The sequence below is a fragment of the Amblyomma maculatum genome, chromosome 6 (assembly GCF_055883805.1).
Source record: "Amblyomma maculatum isolate TAMU_Amacu chromosome 6, ASM5588380v1, whole genome shotgun sequence".
Lineage (NCBI taxonomy): Eukaryota > Metazoa > Arthropoda > Arachnida > Ixodida > Ixodidae > Amblyomma > Amblyomma maculatum.
The window spans coordinates 157,562,165-157,588,669 of record NC_139349.1 but is presented as its reverse complement, the minus strand read 5'-3'; the positions used below and the strand labels follow the sequence as shown (position 1 = coordinate 157,588,669).

At 46.4% G+C, this 26,505-nt stretch overlaps 2 protein-coding genes across 3 annotated transcripts in view; one reads left to right on the top strand and one right to left on the bottom strand.

Moving 5' to 3' along the window:
• The window catches only part of LOC146187253 (SMAD family member 3-like), a 41,919-nt gene extending 22,301 nt beyond the window's left edge, over window positions 1-19,618 (top strand). For both annotated transcript variants that reach the window (XM_084607589.1, XM_084607588.1), the window contains exon 8: window positions 8,994-19,618. In XM_084607589.1, coding sequence (XP_084463715.1) covers window positions 8,994-9,262 — 269 coding nt within the window. In that variant the 3' untranslated portion in view covers window positions 9,263-19,618. The remainder of the gene's footprint in view (window positions 1-8,993) is intronic.
• Window positions 19,619-21,851: 2,233 nt separating this feature from the next.
• Window positions 21,852-26,505, bottom strand: part of LOC146187252 (uncharacterized) — a 43,944-nt gene continuing 39,290 nt past the window's right edge. Inside the window, exon 5 of the mRNA XM_084607586.1 lies at window positions 21,852-22,549. Coding sequence (XP_084463712.1) covers window positions 22,233-22,549 — 317 coding nt within the window. The 3' untranslated portion in view covers window positions 21,852-22,232. The remainder of the gene's footprint in view (window positions 22,550-26,505) is intronic.

Genomic DNA, 26,505 nt, shown 5'->3' with positions numbered 1-26,505 from the left:
TTTCATCTCTAGGATCTGTATTTTAGTCACAATGCCAATTTATATAATCGATGTCGCCCGAATTTGGGCTGTAAACGGCCCCGAAACAACCATTTTCCGCGATACGTAGCTCCCATTTTGTGCGTGGCGCCGTAGCCAACTTGATCTCATTCGAAAGAGCCGCCTTTCGTCTTCAAATTGCCGCCTCTGCTGTTTACATTCGCCCATTGGTCGCAGAAAAAATAGCAAAAAAGAAAGCGTGGCATTTGCAATCCCATTGGCTTTCAGGGTGCACGTGACGATAAGGCGTCATCGCATTGGTGGAGCTGGCTGATGGCGTTTGCTCGGCGCACCCGAACCGCGGGGAGACGGCGGAGATGTGACGCCGGCCGCGCTTGGTTCCGAACCGCGAGGTGCATTCATGGCAAGAACTTGTGAAAAAAGTGAAAAAAATTGTTGATTAATCATCTCAAGTGATGATGCCCTGCCCAGCTGTGCGCGCTCAGGCCGACGAAAGTCTTGCGCCAAACGATCGTGTGTATGAGCCTGAAGTAGGCCTAGCGTGTTCCCCATCACGGGAGACTGCTACTGCCAGCGGTTGCACCCGCCGCGACAGTGATATTGCGGGCTGCAGATGAGCAGAAAGATAAGGTGAAAACAGAAGAAGCTTGAACTCTCGCCATTTCCAGCAACGAAGCGGTAGTCAGATTGCTTTCGTGACGATGATGGCAGCACGGCGGGGTGAGGCGGAGTTCATGATCGTCAGATCTAAACAGTTTGCCGAGATTGGCGAAGTGTAAAACATACTGCGGCGATATTGCAATTTAAAAAAGTGAACGTGGATAAGAAATCGCCGTCAAACTTATTCTCCAATGCGTAAACTGCAAGACACGTCTTCGTAGAGCTCGCCGTGCGTTTGCGTCAAACGGACCTCGTTCGTAGTCCTTAGTGAATGCACTTGCTTCCCGTGCAATGCGGAGCACTGGGAAGCAGCAAACAGCTCCAAATTACATTTCTTTACCGCAATAAATGTTCGTCACCGCGGTATTGATGTCAGGACGTGGCAAAATGACGTACATAAACAAACAAAAAAAAAAGTTGCTGCCTGCATGCGACTACCGCAGCCGAAAAAGTGACAACTGAATGTGCTGCAACTGCAAATCAAAATTAAAGAGGCGACACTTGGACGTTGTAAAGCAAAGAGACTACATTCCTGAAGGTTTCTAGCTATTTGAAATTGTAAATGTGTGCATTTCATCAGTGAATGTTCATTAAATAATCACGTTTCTTTTTTGCTCTTTTCTCAAAACATGCATTGTCGACCACTTGCAGTTTTGCGGCCTTAAGGGGGGATGCGGGGATCAGATCGCGAAAATCGCGGAAAAAGTCGATTTTTGAAAAGTGCACTTTTCGGAATCTACAACATTATTTCTATGTTGTCCTGAAATATTTCACCAAAAAACAAACTCTAAGTAGTCTAAATAAATATATTTATCGGTGCCGGCGTCGAGATAGTCTTCCCAAACCGCGAACAAGCTGCCAAGTTCACAGCATGACTGCTTGCCTTTCCCGCCACGGAGCGCCGCCATTTTGGCATCGTTGGAAAGCCCGACTCTTCAGCTCTTTGTCCCAACCTCTCCCTTCCTTCTCCGCCAGCTAGCAAGCGCACGAAAAAGGAATATCCGCAGGATGGCAGCACGAAGCAGCCAATGAATACCGCGCCCCGATTGGCTCTGCGCCGCGACGTGTTGCTAGGCGCCTCCTCATTGGCTGATGCCGCGGCAATAATGGCAGCCAGCGCAAGGAGCGTCTGCTTTGTCGGCCGCTGGAAAGCAATTCTTTTTCTTGCGTTTCGAGTCTTCGACCACGTGCGATGGATCAGCGAACATTCGAAAAGAAGTTCCGGACAATGCATGCTTACGGGAAGCGAAAACGCAAGCCTGTTACAGCAAGGAAGAAGCGGCGATCATCAACAGGTGGTTCTACCGAGCCGAGCGTCCGTTCGGAATCGGCGGAGTACGCGCCCAACGTGCTACGCGATCTCTCCCAATGTGCTGTGCGATCTCATGCTGAGTCGGGCACCAGCCAGCAATTGTGAGAACAACCAACAACGTGCTGCGCTGTCGAGGCACGGGTGCAATGTTACTTCACCAGCGACGATCGACATGCCAGAGAGCGTTGCCGCACACGTGCGTCTCGCCGTGCACGGACATGCCACTGCAAGTTCGTCAGGTGAGGCACCAGCCAGCGAAGGTGAGACGGGCCACGATTTCTCGCCGTTGAGCCGTGGGCGCAACGTTAATTTGCCAGTGAGGATCGACACGCCAGTGAATGTCACCGTATGCGAGCGTCCCGGCACAAGCTCGTCGAGCGAAGTGGCCTTGCAACAGTCATCACCGCCTGACTGCAGAGCAGTGGAGACACGTTTCCACGATGTGTTTTTCAACTCCAAAATGTGTCCACAGCCGACAACCGCGAGTGAAGGCAATCCTATGCCATCGACGAGTTACGGTGTTCGCGGACGTGCCGGCGGCCGAGCCATCGACGAGTTACGGCAATTGCAGGTGCACGCTCGCTTCCATGGACTCGCCGGTGGCCGCTCATCGCAGTGACGAATATTCATCCAGTGAACGTCGCACTATTCAAGCTCACCTCAGAACACGATTTGTGTCCGCGGAAACGGCAAAGGTGCAAGCATCGAGTGCTTGCGAATCGCTTCGCACGGTTTCAGCTACGGAGCGCAAGTTTGCGCTGACTGACTCAAGGGAAGATGCCATTTCCGCACCTCCAGAAGAGGAATTTATGCTTGTGCAAGTAGCAGCCTTGAACTCTCTGATTAGTTCCATGCTTTGCCCAATTTGTCACCAGCCTGGCCTAACAGTGCATCGGAAAACTAAATTAGGGCTAGCTGTGAAGATGGTACTTTCGTGTATTTCCTGTGGTGCCCTCCAATCTGAATGGTCTTCACAAAGGCATAGTGGTTCTAGAGCCTTTGATATCAACATCAGATCAATTCAAGCGATAAAGAGCATTGGTAAAGGACCAACTGCTCTCATTGACTTCTGGGCCACCATGAATGTTTCACATAGAGGATTACACCACAAAACATATGAAGAGCACCTAAAAAAAACTTTCAAGCCTGCTGCAGAAGCAGCTGCAAACAACATCTTTGCAGATGCTGTAGAGGCAGTGAGAAAGGTGTACACAGAAATGGAAACCACCTTTTCAAAGAATATTACAGTCGTGTACGATGGCACGTGGCTGACACGTAGCCACAGTTCTCACACTGGTGTAGGCTGTGTAATTGAGCTTCATACAGGGCTTGTGTTAGACTGTGTGGTTCTCTCAAACTTCTGCCTTGGGTGCAGCAGACAGCCAGCTGAAAGTGACCCCACTTATGCTGAGTGGAAGCAACAGCACCAGTGCCAGAAAAACACTGATGTGAATTCTGGACAAATGGAGGTGGAGGCTGCACTGCAGCTGTTCAGGCGCTCTTTGAGCAAGAATGATCTCCGGTACACAAACTTACCCCCGTATTCACGAACCAACCTTTACCTTCCCTTTCGAGGTTCTCACCTTTGCGGCTCCTTATCGCGTTTCAGAAACCAGCCTTCCCTTTAAACTACACCTTTAGCCGGCCTTTCGGCCTCGGAAAGGGAGCGTTCGCTAAGGTAGCGTCTGACCTACCTTCAGCAGCTCCTTTATACCACGGTACCGCTTCGGTGATCGGTGGAACGAAGGTGCATTTACAAATATCAATTTATAACGTGGTTTCAAGAGTACCGGAGTGCCGTCCAACGAGGCGTCAACAGCGCTGTCAAACACCCCACGATGGCAGCACCTCCCTGACCGCCGTAAACACTGCCGCGGGGTAGCCCCTCCTCCCGCAAACCGTGCGCGAACGACACGGCGGATCGCTAGCGCCGATGTCCAAAATAAAGCGTGATAAATTTGTTGGCGTCTGGAATACTGAGCCGAATATCAAGAATATGAAGCACTCGTGAGGGTCGTTGACCAGCAGCAAACTGCTGGTATGCGCGATAGCCGCGATACAAGCAAGTTTCTGCTCAAGCCAGCTGCCGCTGGTGCATTGCGGTTCATTAGATCTGCTTGTACTAGCTCTGCGATTAATGCGTCGCCAGACATAATCCTATAATTCTTTTACTATGGCAGAACAGGTTAAAAATAAGGCAGTTTCATAAGTAGACTATTTACGATAGCGTTGATCAGTTCCAAAGCGCCGACCGCCGCGGCTTCGAAGCGAAACGATATTTAGGCCTAGCGACGACTAGGGACGGTCACGCACGGCGCCGTCGTGCGCCGCGCTCTCGGTAAGTGTAACGTGCATCCCGTGCTGAAAGCGTTGCAAACTCGTGTACTTTCACGATAGAGCTAAGGCCACACATTCTTTGGCGTTCCGTTCAGCAACAAGCCGTTCAAATGATACTGCAGACAGGACGGGGCTTCAGTACGCAGTCGCTGCGCTGTCGGCCGTAACCGAAGACGTCGGGCGGTAAAGTAGACAACGCCTGTTTTATGCATCGATCCTTAAACGTGATGAAGTTGGAAAATGAATAACATTGTGAAGCGGACCCGCTCGCACGCCTCGCGCACTCGGGCGCCGACGATCGAGTAGCCTCCGTCAACAGACGCCTTGCAGTTAACGACGCAAACCGAGGTCGCGAAGCTCGGTTTGCGATAACCGCGGAACCACGGTTTGGTCCGCCGTAGCATGGTTTCGCGTAACCGTGGTTAACCCTGCCCGTCCGCTCCTGTGACTGCTGATCGCCCTGTGCTTCTATGGTGCAGGGACATTTCAAGTTGCGACAGGTGATCCCGTGCTGTATGCCGTACCATCTGCGTTCTGGTGATCTCGCCCCGTGGTTTGCCGTCTGCATGCCCCTGTCGACTTATTCTCAAGGGAATTTGCAGACAATAAAATAAAAACGATACAAGCGGAGCTTTATCTTAAATTCTTCTTTAAAAAGAAAAGGTTGGCGTTCGCGCAATGATAACCACGATCACCACTTGTACTACGTTTTCCGGCTAGCAGACGACGCGCACACTGTCTTGTAGTACTGTTGACAAGGTCTACTAGAACGCCACGCTCATTCTCCGCAAATAAGCATCTTTTTTGTTTTTGGTTCACATTCTGAGACAGCACAAAAAAAAAAAAAACGAACGCTCACACAATGCAGCACGAAGCACATGACAGCTCTTGTATATATTTAACTGCAATTTCTAGGACAAAAACAAGCTGCGCGAACATATGCTGCTGATTGAAACATTATTATTTGTTTAGCCTCGCTACCATATCGCTTACAACCGCGCTAAGCCGCCCCTTCCGGAAGGCTGCCCTAAGGTGGGTCTTTGAAACGCGGCTTGGCTTTTGCGTGACCATCCCCTTTCCGTTACCTTTATGAAGGTCGCCTTTGCAGTTGCAGGAAGGTAAAGGTTAGGCCGGTTTGTGAATACGGAGGATAGTCTGTGATGGGGACAAGCCGCATGTTCCGCACTCTGTGTGACAAAGGAGTTTATGGTTTTGTGCAGCTCTCCAAAGAGGACTGCATAAATCACGTGAAAAAACGGATGGCTGTTGCACTTCGCTCCCTGGTCAGCAAGGCTAAAAAAGGAGAGCCACTAGGTGGAAAGAGGGGCCTGACACAGCAGCTGATGAAAAAACTGAGTGACTACTATGGCCTCGCTCTGCGGAACCACTCAGAAGTTGAAGAAATGCAAAGGGCAGTAATGTCTACCTATTATCATGTGACGTCGACGGATGGTGAGCCCCATCATGAGCTGTGTCCCCCTGGCCCCCTTAGCTGGTGCAAACATCGATCAGCAGAGGCAGAAGGACAACCACCACCCCCTCACAAGTACAAGTTATCACCGAAGGTCGCTGAAGCACTTCTGCCAGTGTACCAGCGCCTCTCAGACCCTCAGTTGCTGGCCCGGTGCAGGGGAGGCAAAACTCAAAATGCGGCTGAGAGCCTCCATTCAGTGATTTGGTCACTATTATCAAAAGACCAACATGCCTCACTGTTCGCTGTGGAAACAGCAGTGCACGAGGCGATTTTGAAGTACAACTCAGGCAATCTGAGAGCATATTCAAACCTGTGCACAACATTGGGCCTGCGCCCTGGAGCCCTTTCTCTTCAGCGGGCCGCCGAGAAAGACTGTCAGCGCATTAAGAAGGCGCACAAAGCCCATCTTTTGAAAGGACAAAGGTCTAAGAAATTGCCTGCTGCCAGAGACATGAAATTTTACAGTGCAGGAGCATTTTAGACAGTGTGTGCCAGTTTGGAACTTTCGGGCTTGTTTTCTGAAAACTTCGTTTTGAACTTACCACGTTGCTTTTGGAAAGCACAGCATTGCAATGGATGCATGGGCTTTTATCCCTTTTGTCTTGTAGTAATTGCTGAAATGTGCTTTACATCAAGACAGTCTCAGATTTTCTATTTAGGTTCACCATTTTTTTATTACACAGTAATTAGAGCATGATACCTTCTAAACATAAAGAGAAGATGTATAATAAGTCATTTAGGAAAAGAGCAGAAAAGTTTAAAAAAGTTTAAGGAGAATCTTGACCTAGACCACACTTCTTAGTAACTATTAAGAACATTTACAGACCCATAGCCCATTTTGCTGTCATGCTAGGCTTTCCACGAGCAAGCAACATGTTACCAACATATAAACAATGGTAAAATAAAAACTACTGAAGCTATCATTTCGAAACTTTATACCTTTCTGTTTGATGCTATTCAAGCCAGCCTGCCAAATTTCATCTCTCTAAGTCAAAAAATAAAAAAGTTTGCTCCGATCCCCTCATACCCCCTTAATATCACGGCACCTATTACAGATAGAGTAGTAATTTCTTTTTCAGCATAAAGCCAAATATGTGGAGCACACAATGTTGCAAGTAAACTTTTTAATTTCTTGTTCACAATTTTTAAAATGGCTTTTTTTTTTTTGCGACCATTATAGTGCTATATTTTGACCTTTGAACCTTTTTATGCAATAAAACAAGAAATAATTGCTCAGTCAAGAAACTGCTTGTATCATTGTGTTCCTCATTTTTTCTAGTGTCCAGCAATGCGTTCATCTGAAGTTTTTCTTCAGTGGTCATTTTGTAATTGCTCTTGTAAGAATTAGACTAATTGGAGTAATCATCTCATGAAATAATTGGATCGCAAAATAAATAATTACAGTTTTGGAATCTACACAGAAACCTGCACAAACCCATCAAGTTGCATCAATTTTGATTGGTAAATAGGAAAAATAGTTTTAAGACCAGTGAGTTTTCTTTTTCGAAATGAGCCAGATCTACCAAAACAAACTGAGAACAAGGCCACAATTTCTTGTCTGAAAGGAATGCGCTGGTATTCAACCTGGTACTTCACAAGTTTTAGGGGGCAGATAGAGCACTCAAACAGCATTAATCGGCGAAAATATACGTGCATAGTTTGGCCTGGACAACAATGGAAGTATTGGATTTGGCTCATATCGAAGCGAAGCATTGGATTCAACTCGGTTTTCTTCTCAAAACTTTTTTATTACTGAACTATATTTTGGGTTACATTCAGAACAATATTTAAAAATGCTCTTACTGTGATTTCAGCAGTAAAAAAAAAATTACAAAGTATCCGTCACTTGCTTTAGACTCGTACATGAATCGCCGGTCTGTCTTCGTAGCAGCATAAGCAGCCTTCTTCACAATCTTCCATGGGCTGCTTTTCTTTGACCGATGTTTCTGTAACAAGTGCACACTTCAATCTTCTTTCTGTGTTTACATTTCGGAAGCAGCAAATTCTTACTTGCTCCGTTGCGATAGTGCAGTGGTAAGACGCCAGACTACTGTGCCGGTGTACCCGGGTTCGATCCCAACCGCCGGCTGCTGCGTTTCGATGGAGGCCAAACGAAGTAGCGTCCGTGTGCTGTGCGATGTCTGCATGTTAAAGATCTCCAGGTAGTCAAAATGACTCCAGAGCCCTCCACAACGGCACCTCTTTCTCTCTTTCCGCTTTCACTTCCACCTTCCTCTCTTCCTCTGTGGCGCGGGTCGGGTGTCCACAGAACAGAACTGCACCTTTCCTTCCCTGTGAACCAATTAATATTATTATTAAAATTCTTGCTTTCTCAGCGTCTTGGCAGGCAATTTTCTTTCCTCGTCTGGGCACGGAACGTTCACCGATCTCATCCCTGTGGCAATCCATGTGGAACTAAGTCTGTCAAAGCAAAAGTCTTGAAAAAACAACAGCAAAGGAGCTCGCGAAACAGACCATGCAGTCAGCACTACCAGGCACGAGCCTACAAGGAGGCTGCCAATAGCAAAGTTTTTTAGTCAGTCTCCTATTGGTTGAACGGATTTGGCTCGCTTTCGATTTAAAATGTGATCTGTGGGCTAGCTTAGTTGGTGTGATTTGACCCATTTTGTTCTGATCTGTTTTTTAAAGGAAAGGTGACTGGATTAGCTTGCCACTACAGTTGGGTTTGCGTTAGTTTCGGTTTGTGGATTTGGCTCATTTCGAAAAAAAATCTCCAGTGTCCCCCCTTAAAGTACACCACGGAGTCTTGCCTTACAGACTATGTTGAGCCCATTTGCTGCCAACGTGTGATGCTCCTGTTTGTTATAGGTGGATACAGTGAATAATTTCTAAGTTTCTTTGAGCTTAGTCGATGAGGGCATCTAGCATGTTAAGTCTGATTGTGTCTCGCAACTGAAGTTAATTTTTCCTGCTTCCTTTGTCCCTTAAACTGTTACGTCCGTCAGGGTGTACCAACTAGTACTAACCAGTTTCACTGGAGTTAATTTTGCACTGCACTCGGTAGTTAGACATTTAAGCCTGCACGTGTTTTGAGCGCCCTGTCGGGAAGCTTGCGTGTTTCCTCTGTACACTGGCTTTTCTTGCAAAACGTCATTTCATAGGGTGTGTAGCAAAAGGCTAACTGAGGCATATTTTTGTTTGTTGTTTGTTTTATGTATCATGGCGGCTTGCCTTGCTTGTGTTCTCCAGGCTGCAACCTGAAAATCTTCAACAACCAGGAGTTTGCCGCCCTGCTGACGACGTCGGTGTCGCGGGGCTTCGAGGCCGTCTACCAGCTTACCCGCATGTGCACCATCCGCATGAGCTTTGTCAAGGGCTGGGGCGCCGAGTACCGCCGCCAAACGGTCACCTCCACCCCGTGCTGGGTAGAGCTGCACCTGAACGGACCGCTGCAGTGGCTCGACCGGGTTCTCACCCAGATGGGCTCGCCTCGAGTCCCCTGCAGCTCCATGTCCTGAGGAGGTGCTCCTCTTCCGCCTCCTCCTGGTCTATTGTGCGTCGCCACCACCTCCCCACATAGTGTTGTAGCGGGTGCGTTCGTCTCTTCTTCTCCGGTGTGTGTGTGTGTGCGTGCGTGCATGTGCGTGTGTGTGTTGGAAAGGGGAGGGCTTTGCAAACAGTGTCATTCGGTTCGCTTTCAGCCGTGAGCTTCGTTGTAGCCTCCACCTTTGTTGCACCTGTAGCCACGACCTCTGTTGCGTTGCCAACATTCGTGTGCTGTGCTAGGAGTGGGTTAGCACGACTCCATTCATAAGGGCACCTCTGCTTCCGATTCCAGAGCGCCATCTGATATGGAAGACAAGGAAAAGTTTGTTTTGTGAGAATGGATGAAGGCGTGTTTAGATGTATTCTGGTACTGTTGCTTCGATGGCACAGTGGATTAGCAGCGATGCATTTTTGAACGCGTAGACATGCAATTCGCATACTCTTGCTGGAAACAGCTTCTTTTTTCATGTAATCGCTGCATCCCCGGTTTTCACTGCAAATCTTGGGGGAAAGAAACCTGCGGCCATTGCATGCATATATACAACAGTTATTGTTAGATGTGTTTTTATGTTGCATGCTAAGATGCTTTGAACCAAAATCCCCATTTAGGAAACTGTGATATGAGCCAAGAGGAGTGGCTGGAAGTTTGGGTTTCCGTTCCCGTTAGAAAATGGAATAATACCCCAGTCACATCGCACTTCTTCAAGGTCTTTACTGTAAAAAAGGTGTATTGCATTGTAGGAGCAGAACTAAAAAGGAGGAGCGGCGCAGCTACACTGCAAGTGCAAAAGAGGTAGATAACGGTGATGATGATAATTCAGGCATTCTCTGCGAGCACCATCTGTCGATAGGCAATCACAACGGCTGTCAACCGCTGCGCTGGTCATAGCTACCAAATTGAAGTAGATGATATCTTTCAGCTTAAGTAATAAGCGAACAAACCTGCTCTTGTTTATGTTAGTAAAAGTAGGCAACTCATTCATAAAGAAAGATTCTGAAGTTTTGAAGCGCGTGTTTGGTAACAAAAGTTTATGTCGATGCGGCTGCTGAAAACATTCGAAGTCTATCAGCACTCGAGATTTTTAATGTTCATTGAAGTGCAAGGTAGAATCAATTAGGCTTAAATACAATATTAAAAGTTATATTTGTGTCAATTTTTTTGTTTCCGTTTTTTTAGCCTGTTCGGTGGCGCTCAAGCTCCTTTACGCTGTTGAAGGCCGCTGATGACCGCCTTAATCGCAAAGGGCTGACGACTTTGCCGTGTAGCTGCGTTTCAGCCGCATTCGGAACAAAGAGCCTTAATTCTCAAGGCCTTACAAGTGCCCATGTGACAGGGGTATAACACGGCATGTAAAGGGGGGAAAGGTGCAACTCTGCATAATCTGTCTGCTGCAGCAGTGTGTGCAGGCTTCGTTGGACATTTGTTTTGTAGTGAAGTGAGGCGAGCTTTTTTTTTTCCTCAGGTGTTATGGTGGGCAGGATTCCTTCCCCACCCTCCCTTTCCCTGAATGGGGACAGAGGTTTAGAAGAAGCCATACGGAATGACAATCCGCAAATGCCTGTGCCCTTTATTTGCCCTCATTGTGTGACTCTATCATGATGAATTTTCTGTGTTTTTTTATTCTGTATTTCATGAAACTTGTAGTGAAGTTCAACAAAATGCTGGAACAAATGTTGGTATTGTTCAGAAATGGAGTGGAGACACGGCGTGCATCATGCCCTTCAGTTGTGGCAGTCCTTTTTATGAGTGTAACACTGGATTGCTTAGTCTAATGATGCTTATCCACCGGTCAATCAGACTTATTCTGAAGTGCTAAATGCCATCGCTGGCCTGCGTGTCCTCTGCCCCTTCACTCCCCCTTACGCACACTTTGCCTTTGTGATAACTGCACAGTTCTGTAACCATGGAAGCTGCGCAGGATACCCAATGCTACAGCAACACCAGAAGTAAATTGATTTTTTGCCCTACTTCCTGTATTGTATTTTGGGAGGGCGTTGTTGACAACACTAGCACTCCTGCTGCTGTGCAACTTTGGGCGCCATTTGCGTGTCCTATTGTGTAGGCTGCGGGATTAGTATGTTATGATTTAGATGTATGCTCTCGCTGCTTTACTGCAGACATGCAGTTGCGTAGCAGGTTTTAAGGGACCTGGTTTTACTGTGCTTGCTACTAGTGGAACCCCTCTTAGTAAAATCACTCTTACCGGCAAAAATGTTTACTATATCGGGGGGGGTCTTCTACTATATTAGTTTTTTGTTGACTTGTCCCTGAAGATGCTGTCTGGTAATTAAGTGGCTACTTACTTAACATGTCTTGCTGCTTTATGAAAGAAACTTTGAAAATATCTTCCATTCTTCGGTTGTTGTCTCTCCACACAATCTTTTTCTTTTTTGTTTTGAAGTTGTCAGATTTTATGTTATCAGGTTTTCAATTTCGTATACACACCTGGGAGAATTACTGCTTTAGCATGAATACAACTTGGCTATGAATACAATGAGAGTTTGGTTTCATATGAAAACCAAAGGTTTGCATGAGCACTGCGCTCTGTTCCACTGTTTGCGTGTCACACAGTCATGTGCAGTGGATCCTCCACTTCTCTTCACCGCTGCTTCTTGCTGCACTTTTACTCTCCATTACTCTCTTAGTGGACTGCACCGCCTTCTTTTTACGTTAGCCAGTTTTTTTCCCCTCTGCGCACCGCATGCTTCGCCTCAAGTCTCCAAGGCCCTTGTAAAGCCGTTTTCTCCTCAAAGCTTATGAGCCTGGAGGTTAAGTCATCTCAAAAAGTGCCATTTTATCTTGCTCGCATTTCTCAAAAAAAGAAAGAAAGAAAATTTCCCTCGCACACGTGCCTCGATTCCGTTCCGTGGGAAGTATGTTATCACTGTATCTGGTTTTTATCTTTACTATAAGCAAGAAAAGAAAACAAACGTACAGTCTATAGAAGGCGAACTGGGACTGCTGGGACTTTAATACATCCGAGTTTGCTATGGCGAGGTTCCCCCTTCCTCCCACACCTCTGTATTTTTTATTTTATTTGCCACACATTTTTGCTTCTCCCGAGTTGCTGCTAGAGCTGAAGATAAGATTTTCGAGGCACAATTAAAGGCTTTCAGATATATTTGGAAGAGTAAGAATAAAAGAGTATGCTTGCATGGATCATCTCTCTCTCTCTCTGGTTGCAAAATTACTGCATGGGTGAGCTGTTTGTGACACATTCTGCTGGCGTGTGCGACCATTGTGTGACTATTTTCTTCAATAACTGTTCCCGTAATACGGATTGGGGCAGGTAACAGTTGCTAAACATGGCTGGCGGTGCTGTCTCGCAATCAAAGGAAAGAGAGGGGAGGGAAAAGAAACTTCATGGAAGGAAGAGAGCTACACGCAGTTTTTCTCTCTGCTCTTTTTTTTTTTTTTTTTTTTTTTTTTTTTTTTTTTCTCTCGTGTTTGTTGTCTTTTACGCACAATGAGGTGTCCATAAGGAGAAAAGTCATCTTTGCTGTTTTGTAATATAACCGTGCACATTCTCTCGCGCACAGGAGTAAGTCCAGGAAGCGTGGTCCACTCAGTTAATAAATACAGGGTATCTTTTTATCTTCATCTTGTCAGTGTGTATGTAATACTACAACTTGCCCTGCAGTCTGAGAAAAGACAATGTGCATTCTTGACTTCTTTTCGGTGAGGCTGGAGACTCCACTCTGTCCTTGTGTGTGTAATGCTGGCCTCCTACAGGGAAACTTTGTCATAATGGAGTAGCACTTTTCGCAGAGGGATTGTGGTTCCCTCCAAGACACGATATACGATGACATGCAGGTGCAATGGCACAATTTGTGCTTAAAAGAGTATAAGTTAGACGTGTTCTGTTTGGTTGTTGTGTTGTAGTCGGAGAGAGGCTACTTTCACTGAAGACCTAAAATCTTTTCAGGCTAGGAAAGGGCAAAAAAACGTAAACACAGCCGTTGCTGCCACCAGCTGTTCTTAGATGGTGGTATCGGTCCTTTTATCTCAAGCTAGGTCACAGTGCCGTTCACTTTTGAATGGCGATCACGAAGTCATTTTTGCCATTGATGTTACACGCTCAAAACAAGTGGCGAGGCGGGGGGAAGGGGGGGGGGGGGGGGGGGGTTGTGAATGCAGTTTCTTCGCAGTACTGAATGTGTCCTGTTCTGCTGAACAAACGCTGTCCCAGCTGTGAAGACGTGCAGTAAAATTTTACTCCAGAAAGTGGGTGGCGTTCTTTCCTCCGTTCCCCTTGAACCACGGCAAGGAATCTGCAGGGATCTGACGCCACTTTGATCTGTTGCACTACTTTAATTCTTTAAGAGGTTTAGCTATGTTGTCGTTGCTAAGCTCCTGAGCTCTTGCAGCATTGGTTGCTTTTCTCTCTCATTTTTTTATTTGAGAGATGCAAAGGCACGCTGTATGTTTACACAGTGCCGTTGTATTATCTAGCCCTGTTGCCTTTGTTGTGTTGCAGTTAGTCTTTTAACATATCAAGTTAACAGCTTGCAGTTAACTCCAGTTGTCGATGTGGATTTACCCCCACCCTGCCCCCCTTGTTTTTTCTTCTCTTGCTGCATGAAACTGACATGGTATTGTAGCTAGTGTTGCTCTTGTGCAGAACGATGGGCAATAAACAATGAATGCTACGGTGTGTACCACCTAGCGACACTGGTGTTGACCGTCGTGTCTGTTAACCTTGGTGTATTTAGCTTCGATTGGTTGAACTTGTGCACAGCAAAGAAAGAGGTAGACGCACATGTCCCCGTGTTACTGTATCAAGGCTATCTACCAGTGCTGGGGACTCCGAGTGCCTTTCTTTTGTCTTATGTCACTGCGACAGGCATTCAGAGTTTAAGTACACACAATGGGAACTGCAGTGTTTGCTGTAGGCGAGCGTTTTACCGTTTGTGAATTGCAAGCAGAATTTTAAAGAGCTTGGCACGTGAAGTTCATGACTGCATTGCCATCTCTGGCTTCATTATTTTTTTTTTTCCACCTTTGCTGGTTCTTGTACACCGTGCCCTCAAAAAAGCAAAGAAAAAAAAAAGTGTTTTTGTGTTTGCTGTACAGTCGAACCCGGATATATCGACCTCGAAGGGGATCGGGAAATAGTTCGATATATCGATAATTCAATACACAGAAATCGGCTTCAGACGCCACTTGCGATTGTGAAAAATGATACTGTATTTGTCGCTTAATCGACACACTCGCATAATGAACCCAGCCTCCACTCTTGCCCCTGAGAATTAAAAAAAAAAAACGTTCGGAGGCGCGTCCCAATCCCCAGCTCATTTATTGGCAGCGCGCCAAGGGGCTACGCAGCGATAACGTCAATCTTTTTTGATACACTTATGATAGATCCTGCGGTGACAGGGAGCGAACTTGGCAGAGTGCCCGTGATGGCTTGATTGCACAAGCCTGGTTCGATTTATCACACTGCGCTTGGGGCAGGCTTAGTCCACTGCCACAAAATCATTGGAAGCGTGATTGCTGCAAATGCCGTTTGAAGAGAACGGTGCTAAACATGATCGCAGCTGACTGAGTGCTTTCGTTGATTCATAGATGTAAGAATAGATGACTCTCGCAAAAAAAAAAAAAAAAAAAGATTGCAGCTTCTTAATGTCTATAGCCGTCATAGCATACGCTACGCCGCACGTTCAGCATGACTGCAATGATGAACGACTCCCGCAAAAAAAAAAGAAAAAAAAAACAGTTTCTTAGCGTCCACAGCCGCCGTGCAGAGCGTTCACAACACACACTGGAGAAAACGTCTGCTACGGGCTGAGCTGGCTTGTCCGCGCATGCATAGTGCGTGCTGCTGCGAACGAAGACCGGGAAAGAGAGGAAGGGGAGAGATAAAGCTCAACAGAAGAGTAGGCACACCCTTGCGCTTCGCTCTATCGCGTTTTTCTCCTCTCCCTAACACCGCGCCCCGCCGGGTGGTGTAGTGGTAGGACGCCCGACTACTGTGCCGGAGTACCCGGCCTCGAACCCGACCTCAGCGGCTGCGTTTCGATGAAGGCGAAACGAAGAGGCGTCGTGTGCTGTGCGATGTCAGCGCACAAATTACTTCGTAGCCCTCCACTACGGCTCCTCTTTCTCTCTTTCCACTTTCACTCCCACCTTCCTCCCTTCCCCAACGGCGCGGTTGAGGTGTCCACAGAAAGCAAGTGAGAGTTATCGCACCTTTCCCTTCTTATAAACGAATTCCTAGCACCACGGCTGCATTGGCTCCCTCTCGTTTCTTCACGCACATGGCTTGCTAACGTCACGTGCTGGCGCACCGCAGCGATCCGGGCTTTTGGGGAAAGGGCGCGGCGCTGCCCTAGACCAGCCGCTGCCGGACGGTGCCCTCTCATTCCTTCTGCGCTTGACTTGAAAACGTCATGGGACAAACGGCCGAGGGTGATGCGATCGTCTTTGGGGAAGGCGCACCGTCCAATGCGTGTTGCAGAGTTCGATATATCGAACAACCGGTGAAATTGAGTTCGATATGCGACGCAGCTTTCCTATACTTTTACATGGGATTTTCAAAGGGATATTCCGTGAGTTCGATATAACCAAAATTCGAATTATCCGGGTTCGACTTATTAGGCACCTTTTTTGTGGGTGCACATATTGCCTATACTTTTTTCTCCATTTCTTTACTGTGCCATACTGAATGAGTCTACAAGATGATTGTTTCAGAACTGTTTCTTGCTTCGACTAGCGGGCGCTTGTTTTCACTCCTTACTCGCGTCTTTTCAAGGTGTGGCCTTGTTCCAGCACCGTGTCATTTACCTCGTGTGCAAGATTTATTTTCAGCGAGTCATTTTATGCCTGCCTTTCTGTTTTTGTTTGCAAGTTGCATGCCACAACGCACACTACTCTAGACTATATGCTCCTTTGCAACAGGGCATGAAATTGAGTATTCCGGTGCGGAACAGTTTGGAATGTAGCAGGTGTTGGCACAGGTAGAGCTGTCATCTACAAATTCGGCTTCTCTGCTAGATTAAGATTGATATATAAGGCCGTATGAGAGTGCTTCGCACTTTCACAAATCTAGAGTCTGTGATTTCGCACACTTCACTATCGACTGAAGAAATTGACTTTTTTTTTACTTGTGAACTAACTTGGCATGCTTTAGGCCTTGCTGTCGTTAAATGCAGAAACGAGTTGAGTGTTGCACAACTAAAAGGGCGGGAAGGTGCTACCGTCGCCACATTGTTGCATGCGCTGTAATCTAGTGTCTTTTTCCCACGCTTACACCTGACAGCGTTTTCTTGCTGAGTAGCAATGTGTCAAAGGTTTTGTAATGGAGGGAAGTCTGTCCCCACACCCTCACCAGGGTGTCTTGCATTCTCGTCCTTGAGACCTTTGCTACTCGACCGTAACTCAACAGATTGTTGACCTTCACTGTGACAGCACTGAAATGAGCAGGCTTGGAGTGTTTTGCTTACTTGGTTATGATGTGATTGAGGTGAAGACTTACGACCTGGTTCGCGTCAAGTTTTCAGGGGTTGGTCTCACTTGCCAAGGGGTGCAGTCATTGTCCATAGTCAGTGATGGTTGTTTGCATTGCTTTTTACACGTGTGTAATAGATTGGCCAGCATTGTTGACGAGGTGTAGACTTGCTCGGTAGTCGTTCTCCCACAGACTTTGTTTGAGAGGGCAGTGCTGTGATTCGCTCTTTGGGCATACCTCTGTTTTTCTCTTTGTTGCAGAGAGGATTTGTTTGCTTTGTGCCATCATACTTTTGTCATTATACCGCGAATTGCTTCCAGGCAAGCCACATGTTTTCAGACTTGTGGTTGCAACTGTTGAGAAAGCTTTCTCTTCGCTAACTTGATTGTGATGTGGCGCCTCGTGCCCGGCAGAGTGCATGTGGAATTGTGGCACTTAATCGGTATCCTGTTGTGTAACCTTCCCTCTAGTTGTTTGTGTTCTCCAAGCGGTGTTTTCTTTCTTTTTTTATTCTAACTGGCATTCATTCACTGCTGGAGGGAGGGCAAGCAAAAATGCACATTGTTGACAATTGCCCTCCACTGTTGCTCAGAAAAGACCAGAGATTAAGTGACACAAAGAAAGCAGTGGAATAGCGAAGTGTGTTGCTATGTTGAAGGGCTTTGCAGCTAAGTTCTCCTAAGCATGGATTAAAGTAAATGCATCCACATGGCGAAAACAATGGGCATTGTTCCCTTGGAGGGCTCGGCATCGGTGTTTCATACTTTGTTTCCACTTCTTGTCCATTGAGGCAGACAGGCCTGTGCTGACCAAAACTCTCGCCTTGAAACTTGGACCACTTCAGGAGGTGGCTAGTGCACAAGGTGTAGATTTGACTGCTTTAAAAACTCCATGTTATCACTAGCAGAGAAGCAGAGAGAGACTTACTGGCCTGTAGATATCAGCGACAACTTCACTGCGCTTGTGAGTTCGCTAGGCTGGCTTTGTTACAACTGCTCTGTAACGAGTACGCACATTCCTAGTCAAATGGCTGATGCTGGGTTGCAGGTTTAGTCCCCCCACCCCCCACCCTCTTCTGGACTAGCATTTTCTGCTCGGCTGCGATTTAATTGCTGTTGGACATCTCTGAGCCTTGGAATCAAACTGGGCTTTTCTGTATTTTCTCCCCCTCTTTTTTTTTTTTTTTTTTTCCCCTTCCGACTGACACCCGTTTTGTGGACTTTTACCCTAAACGTGGGGGCTTGGCTTGAAGAGAGCTTCTTCATCCAACATAAAGATGCTCACTCCATGTAAGACAGCAGCTTGTGTGTGCAATACTTTTGAGCCGTGCTACAGTGGCCTTCTTTACCTTGGCACATGCATACAAGTGGTGATTGTGAGTGGTTGCGTCACCTTGCTTATTGTTCTCCGTCATTACAGTGTGCGTTCCCAGATGTTCGTTGCTGCGGCTGTTTCTAACACTGCCTAGAAAAGAGCAGACCGCTGCTCGCTCTGTGCAGGGTGCGATTACCTGCTGGCCGGGAATTCAGTCCTTGTCGAGTGCTCTGTCCCTTTATTTAACGTTTTAATCTGAACTGGCGAGGTGGTGGCTGTCTGGAAATGTTCTTCCCGCTGCTGTGCCTCCCTCCCCGTGCTGTTCTTTTAACTTTCCCGCTCTTTTTCATGGTGTGCTTCCAAGTTCTTGTAGCATACTATCATTGATGTCACTGCTTCCTTGGCAGCATAGGGGGAGAAGAGAGACTGTGCTCGCTAGCACACATTCTCTACTGGCAGGAACAAAGAAAAAGCACCTTCGGGGGCTTGCATAGACAGTTCACCTGTTGGGTTCTTGTTCTCTAGTGAGGCATGTCTGCTTGTCTTTTATACCGTGCTTGTTTCTTCTTTTTTTCCCTCCTTGGTAAGTAGTGTGTGTGTGAGTGTGCACCTAAATGTCGCGTTTCTCCTGGCGGTTCTAGTGAAGCCTCGTTCTGGGTCGTGTATTCTTTCCTTCTCGTTCCTTGCCGTCATCTTTTTGTATGTGAAGCTTTCTACATAGCGGCTGACCTTGTCACACAACGCCACTTGTGATATTGCGCGTCGGAGTTAGTAGGCCTAGTGTTGCTCTGGGAAGCAGTTTGTAGGTGTCTAGTTCACGGCTCCCGCTGGCATGCGGAGTGGCTCGGTGCATGTTGGCAGGGCATGCGTCGAGAAGGTGTCATGTTGTACAGCAAGTCTGGCATGGCCCACTATAGGGGAGAGAAGGGCGGTCATTGAGAAAGATTTTTTTTTTTTAATTTAATTTTTTTGATGTTGCAGTGACGAACTAACCTAGCATTGTTGGTCTTGAAGGGCTGCACCACACTGAGCCAGCTTTGGTGGACAGAGGCTGTGAAACTGTTTTTTTTTTTTTTTTTCTTTTTTTACTTAGATGGCATTCCCTACTGGACAGTTGTTTTATGCTGGCCACCCCCCACAAGATGACTTAGACATGCTAAATTTAGCCTTGCTGCCGACATCGCACTGTTCAGGCTCAGATGCTTGTAAATTTAGCAGACTGTTTCAGGACATTGAACGCATTATTTTCTGTACAGCTTAAGTTTCCTTGGCCTAGGTGGCTTAAGTCCAGTGCTGAAGTAGGGGGGACGGAAGTCGCGATGGCGGGTGGCTCATGGTGCTGCAGCCCTTGCCTCGATATTGGCCCAATGCCGGCATTTCACTGTTTCTTGCGTGGCTGGCTGTCACGCCGGTGTTGTGGCTCAAAAACATTGGTCAACTCGGCTTTTTGCAATACTGTATCCATTTTTCAAGTGTACATATTACATGGCCGTCTTTTGTGTAATGACATTTTGGATAGCACTCTTTTTCTCTGCTGTGACATAATAAAACTGCTTGACAATGAAATCATTGGTCACTGTCATTCTTGTGATTTAAAGTTGAGCTCTGAAGTGCGCAATGTCTGCTTTCACCCTGGAAAAGAGATGACTGGCAAAGAGGTTATTTGTGTCGAGAACTGTGCTTTGATAAGTTGGTAAAGGCCAAGAAAATGATAGGTGTCGGTTCCAAGTAGCCATCGCTCAGTCCATCTCAGTATTGGTGTTGAGCGTTTGTGTCTAGTGGACTGGAAATGCTCCGATGACAGAGTCGAGCGGTGAATTTCTGCCAAGAATAAAAATGGAACCGTCCTCTGTGAACTGCATACATTTAGCTGCATTAGGAATGTTTGGCCCAGTCTGAAAAATAAAGGCTGCTTTCACTGCATTTAGGCTCCTTTCTTGTTCATCTAGTGTTGCATGAAGTGCACAGAGACTTAAAACTAAGGAACGGTTGATTTTTTTCAATTTGCCTATTTTCAGAGTTTGACAAAATTTTTGCAATGCTTGCAATTTTAGTGCAGTGCTTTTTTTTTTTTTTTTTTCAAGGTGGTTTTAACAGACTGAATACCTTTTGCTTCTTTGGCAATAAATTGTATTCCTGTGGAGCAAAATTTGGTGTACCAGTAGTTCAAAAGATTATTAATGACTGGTGAAGCATATGAAGCATGAAATGCTGTGCCTGATGAAATAAAATGTGATGAATGATTCATTGGAGAATAGCATTAGAGAACTGGGAGTTAATATAGCACCTTTCCTTAGATTGCAATGCCCGAGTATACTCTTGTTGCATTTTGTACTAGCTGCTGCAACGCTAAACTACAACTCTAGCACACATTCTATTGCTGCCGTCAAACGGCCAAGGTCGTGGGACCAGAGCCTGGCTGCAGTTCAATGGAGGCACAGTGTATGTACCTATGTGCTGTGCAATGCCATTGTGGGCTAAGGAAGCCTGGATAGCCGAAATTAATCTGTGGTCCTCCACCGAAGCAGCATGGCCCATATGCTGCTTTGAAGCATGAAAGTCGTGCCTTCATGCATACTTCGTTTTAATAACAGCATTGAAGCCGATTCCATTTAGTGCTAGTTTCTTTTCGTTTATGGGACCTTTATAAATAAAGAGAGCATGTTAGGTCATCCAAGAATGCTTGAAGGCTAGACAACTCTAGCGTGGTGCAGTATGTATTGCAGCTTTCAAAAAAATTCTGTGCAGATTGAAACGAAATGCTAATGCATGTTGACAGCAAACATTTCATGATAGAATCTAGTCATCCAGGGTACTGGTGACTCAACCTAATGGGCACTGAGCGAGAGAGGAAAAGAGCCTTATTGGAAGTGCTGGCAAGCACTAGGAGCGCAAGCATCACTTGCAATGGAGCTGTGCCAAAAGCACTGATTGGCTGTGCCTGCACTGAAAAGTGGTGTGGGGTTCTGTCTAATCTTTAAGAAAAAGTGGTAGTAATGATAGAGGTAGTTACTTTAGTTGCTGGTATGTAGAGATAGTTGGTGATGAGAATTCCTCTTTGAGAGAGAGTAGTTAGTGATAGCAATTACAGTCTGACTCTCTCTCTATATAGAGGAAGAGTCTCCTTCTCAAAGAATTGTGTTCCACAGATCACGGCAGGGTGGCCACGGGCGATGGCATTTGGCTCGCACGTCAAGCCGAGAAAACTGCCCATCAAATTTTCGTGCAGCTATTGTATTTGCACAGTAATTGTAGCAGTCTGTCGGCTGCTGTTTAGCAATTGGTTTGCAGTGGATTCTGCATAGGGTAGTGAAATAGCAGCATTGCGCCGACAACGCGGCTTGTGTATGATGAAACTCGGGGAGGGTGAACTTGGAGCAAATGCAATCTAACCATGATTGCAAATGGAAGGAAGCCAATGTTTTAAGCCCCGCAACACTTGGCTTACACTATAGCACTAAGCTGGTAAACAACTAATTTTCCTTTTGGCATTACGCAAATTATTACCAGTTCAGCATACTAATTTGTTTCGTGTCATTTACCTTGTGTGGAGTGACTGTACTTTCTTTAATCAGTAGTACTAGCTGTAATTTTTTGCATGCTTAGCTATACTATGGTGCTACGAAGTGTACCATTCGAGAGCTGTGTAGTGACGTAATCGGAGCCAAAGTATGTGCATTTGCACAAACAGCCTTAAGCAAAGATCCCACTAGCTGTTTTGTAATACTACACTGTGTCCAGTTAGTACCAACTAATAATGCGGCAGGAGCGTTTAACAGTAAAACAATACATACAAGTAAAGTGACAATGTACTTTTCTTTTTTTCTTGAACGAAATGGCATATATTTTTCCACTGAAACAGCGACTCCATCATCAGTTCCACATCAAAAATGCACTACAAGAACAAGTAACGAAAACAAGCTGCGGCTTCTGCAGATAAAACCTACTCTGCACTTATAATTTACAAATGCAACACGCTCACAGCAGCTCGGTGAGGGCAGTAAAAAAGAACAACAATGGTTTAATGATGGCACTGAAAAAGAATGTGGTCCATGTACACAATGAACTATATAAAGTGAAGCCTCAAGCGCACTTCCTGAAACCTCATTCCTTCGTCAGTGCACGACTCCCCTCTCGGTGAGGCTTAGCATGATCCCCATCGTGAGAGGCACAGCATGGACTAAAGGTCCCACAGGATCTTCTTCCTGGCCACCCTTTCTTTCTTGGAGGGCTCTGGCTGACCTGGGGCAAGGATGGGAGGATGCTTCTGGACTTTTGTCGGTGATCTGCACTGAGGAGCACGGCCGCTGCTGCTGCTGTCACTGCCTGGCGCGGGGGGGTGTTGTGATGGTGGGGGTGGCAGACGGACTGGAACATTTTTGTTGGCCACGTTGGGCAAGGGCTTGCCCTTTGGCACTGGTGGCGCTGTGGTTGTGCTTCTGATGACGATGGTTTTGATCGCAGTGGGGGCAGCCACTTTTGGAGGCTTCAGTACATCTGCAAAGCAATGCATGAGGGGTTGTTATCATGCTAGGAGCAGAGAAATGTCGCAACGGTCAATATGCTAGCATAAATTACTGCAGTAAGAAAAAAATGCACGGGTAGTTTTGTATCTGTATAAAACATAGTTGCTGAACAAAGAAGGCATAAATAGCTTATTCTAACTTGTGCGAACAGCTCTGAGAAAACAATTTCTGTGGCGTTACGCTAAAGCGAAAGATTGCTGTCCTGTTGGCATTTATGATGCTACAATTGAAGACTACATAGAGCCGAGGTCAATACAAGTACAGCAAAGCGCTTACACTAAGGCATGTCAGCAACTTGTATGGATACCACATAACTTTTAAAGCTGTGCTAATAATTTGCTACTGCACCTCATCTCTTGCATTACCCTCCCAAAATGCTGCACGTTCTGTATCATGCAGACAGGACACCAACTGTCCCTTGTACCGCATGAAATACTGCATTTGCTCTTCAAAAGTATTCTCACACTGTGCTGAAACCAATGCTCTGGCACTTGAAACTCAGTTTATGAATGGATTATCGCACGTTAAACCTTTCAAGTGGCACATCACAAGGTTCACACTCTGTTTTAAATGAAACGCACTCTGACAGAGCATGTATATATACATGCTCTGCATTGAGGGACAATTTCTCACTGTCCCAGTGTAGTTTTGCTTGTACTAATGCCTCTGTCACATAGGCAATCACAATGGTCATCGCAATTTTCGAGGGTCATCGGGATGCACCGCAGTAAAACGACAAATTTGAATAATCATTAAGTAGTGAGTGTGTGATCTGACAGATGGCGCCACTGGTAACAATTTTGAGTAAAAGTAAGAGGTGGAGCAAGATAAAACAAGGCAGATTGGAGCGATTGGAGGGACTTGGAGCGATTCTTAATTGAAACTTTGTTCTGAAAATGGTATGCAAATACTCCAAAGTTTGACACAACTTACAGGCAGCAACAGCGAGATGACAATGCGGTAACAATGTGCATTTAGTTTCAGATGGCTCGGAAGCATTCATCATGCGCTGGCAAAGCTGCCAAAGCTCGGTGGTTGTCTTCACTGCGTTCGTAGTTTCTATCGTTGCAGCACTTTTGACACTCTTCTTGGTACCGGTTATCGCAAAACGCGCTCAAAGGCAAATGTGGGCGAAATGCTGCGGGATGCTCCAGAAGAACAGCGTTGGTTTGTTTACATGTTACCACTACACATTTGGCAGAGCGAAAACTGCCTCAAAACTAGTTGATGAATTGGTTAATGTAGCCTAAAACTTTGCACTTCATTGAAATATACTTCCCTTTTTGTTTCTTGTTTTTCGTCTCATGGTGAGTGGGGGACTGCTGTCAATGGCCATTGACATTCCAATGGTCATTCGCGGACCTCACTGAGTCAATGCCCATCGAGCTCAACGGTCCCTGAAAGCTGCCATGTGGTAGTGGCCGATCCCCTTTAAGTTCAATCTCCATCAGCTCAATGGGAATGACAGGGGTACAAGAGTAAGCTGCACTACACCCTTTGCCCATCTACCACAGCATATCATTTTAACAGCCAGGACAATATCATCTCCAGCGATGGTTTTGGTGCCCGTGGAGTAATATTGTAGCACAGAAACGCCACAAAACGCGTTCGCTATGTTGGCACGGTCACGCTGACCATAATAGCAGGTCTGGTTGCACATCCCAAGCCACCAGGCAATGCTAAAATACAAGACGTATTGTTGGTACCACAACTGCAGTGCGGAGGAGACACAAACAGCATTGTTAGCATGCATGCATAATACTGTTCTTGCTATGCACACAACTAAGAATCGGGCATGTTTCATGCTGGCCAACAATGTAACGCAGCCCTGCTTGCACTCACCATAGTTTTCAAAAAAGATCCTGCTTAATGGCCCGTTTGTTTATATTTAATGATTTAATGTCACAAAGCGATTCACTGTAGGGGACGCTGTAGGAGAGGGCACCAGAATAATTTGGCTACATGGGGGTTCTTTCTGATGTCACCTATGCCTTAAAGCTGCTGCACCTGTGTGCTGTGTGATGGCAGTGCACGCTAAAGAACCCCAGGTGGACGAAATTTACGAAACCCTACAATCGAACCCACATTCTTGGGTTCGGCAGTTGAGCACCCTAACAACAAAACCGCCATGGTGGTGGCCTCTATGTTCATGCTGGCATCAATGAAAACTCTCCATACGTGCCACTGCTGGCAAATCAGTTGGGCATCAGTGACATTAGCCAGTGAGTCATCATCGGCCGGACTATACCCACTGCACGGCAAAGGCCTCTCCCATATTCTTTCAATTAACCTAGTCTTGTGCTAGCTTCACCCACTTGACCCCTGCGAACTCCTTAACCTCAACCGCCAACCTGACTTTCTGCCGCCGCCTGCTACGCTGCTAGGCCTGCTTCCTTTCGAATCCAGTTTGTTGCCCCTTTCGACCATTGGTTACCTTCTCTTCACACTACATGCCTTGCCCATGCCTATTTCAATACAACGCCAGGTCTAACCACTCGTTGCGTGGTCCGTGGCCCGCGGACACCCCTGCTTCTCGACCTCCTCGATCAGCCTGCTATGACATTTGAATTGCCACAGGCAGGAACTGCCAACTCGGGTCGCTCCTTTCATGTGGGAGGGTGATATCAGAACCAGCCTGACAGAACCGTTTGCATTCTCGTTACCCCTACGACACGCAGGCACGTCCATACAGCTTGGTTGAAGCATGACTTTATATGTGGGCAGGTAACTTACCATCTCGCATCATACCCTAAGAGGATGAGCTTCAGTGTCCCCATTAATGTCGCACCTTACACTGATAGGGCATGATAGGGGAATAATGTAGCAGGCAAAAGAAGCTTCCACCATTGCTTTCGCAATTCAACTAGGGTTAACCAGAGCTAAACTAGAACTAATTATTTTCCTCTTGATTTATCTGACCCACTCTGCACCCTTATCTCTAGACATTACCCCTACCATTTTTCGTTCTATAGCCCTCTGCGTTTGTCCTCAACTTAAGTAGAACCCTATTCGTTAGCCTCCACGTTTCAGACCCATAGGTGAGTATAGGTAAGAATGCAACTGTTATAAACCTTTCTCATGAGCGGTACCGGTAAGCTGCTAGTCATAATGTGCGGGTACTTGCCAAATGCACCCTATCTTATCTCAATCTTATTGTCCAAGTTATTTCCCTTTCGTGGTCCAGATCGGGTTACTACCTGTCGTAAGCAGACATATTGCCTAACACAGCATAGACTGCTTATAACATAGGTCACGGGGGCAGCAAAAAATCCACACTATAACTAAAAAATTATTTTTTTCAGGTCAAAATACATGTCAGGTGGGTAGCTTCCCTTTCAACAATGCCTTCCTTATTAATCGGTGAATAAAAAGCAACCCACTAATTCCGCTGCACACTGCGCAACACGTCCGCGAATATGTGCAACACGTCCGCGAATATGACCATGATTGCAGTTGCGGAAATGCATATGCACTTGTTATTAACACATGACCAGTTCCGCGAAGGAGGTTGCACGTGGCATCCTAGAGCGTCACTTGGCTCTTTTCGTTCCAGCAAGGCATCTCAGAATGAGGCAGAGACCTTTAGCCTGGAAAACAAGGCTAAATTTTACTTCGCGGGGCCATTCTGTTATAGCAAAAATACCGCCTCGCACAAATTGTTCAGCGCACGTCACAGAAAGCTAATTGAGTGCCTGTTCCAGCGGCCCATCGACGTTTTATGGTTTGCCGTCTCGCCAGAAATGAGGTGCTGCCATTGTCCGACAAAACCTGGAACGAAGATACAATCGCAACAAGTAATTCCACTCACTCTTTTAAGAAAAAAGCGATATGTGAACGAAGCCATGGTGGGAAAACGTGGTGCGACCCAGATGCATGGAAAGGAGAAAAGCAAAAGAACGACAGAGAAAAAGAAAAGCTGTTGAGCAA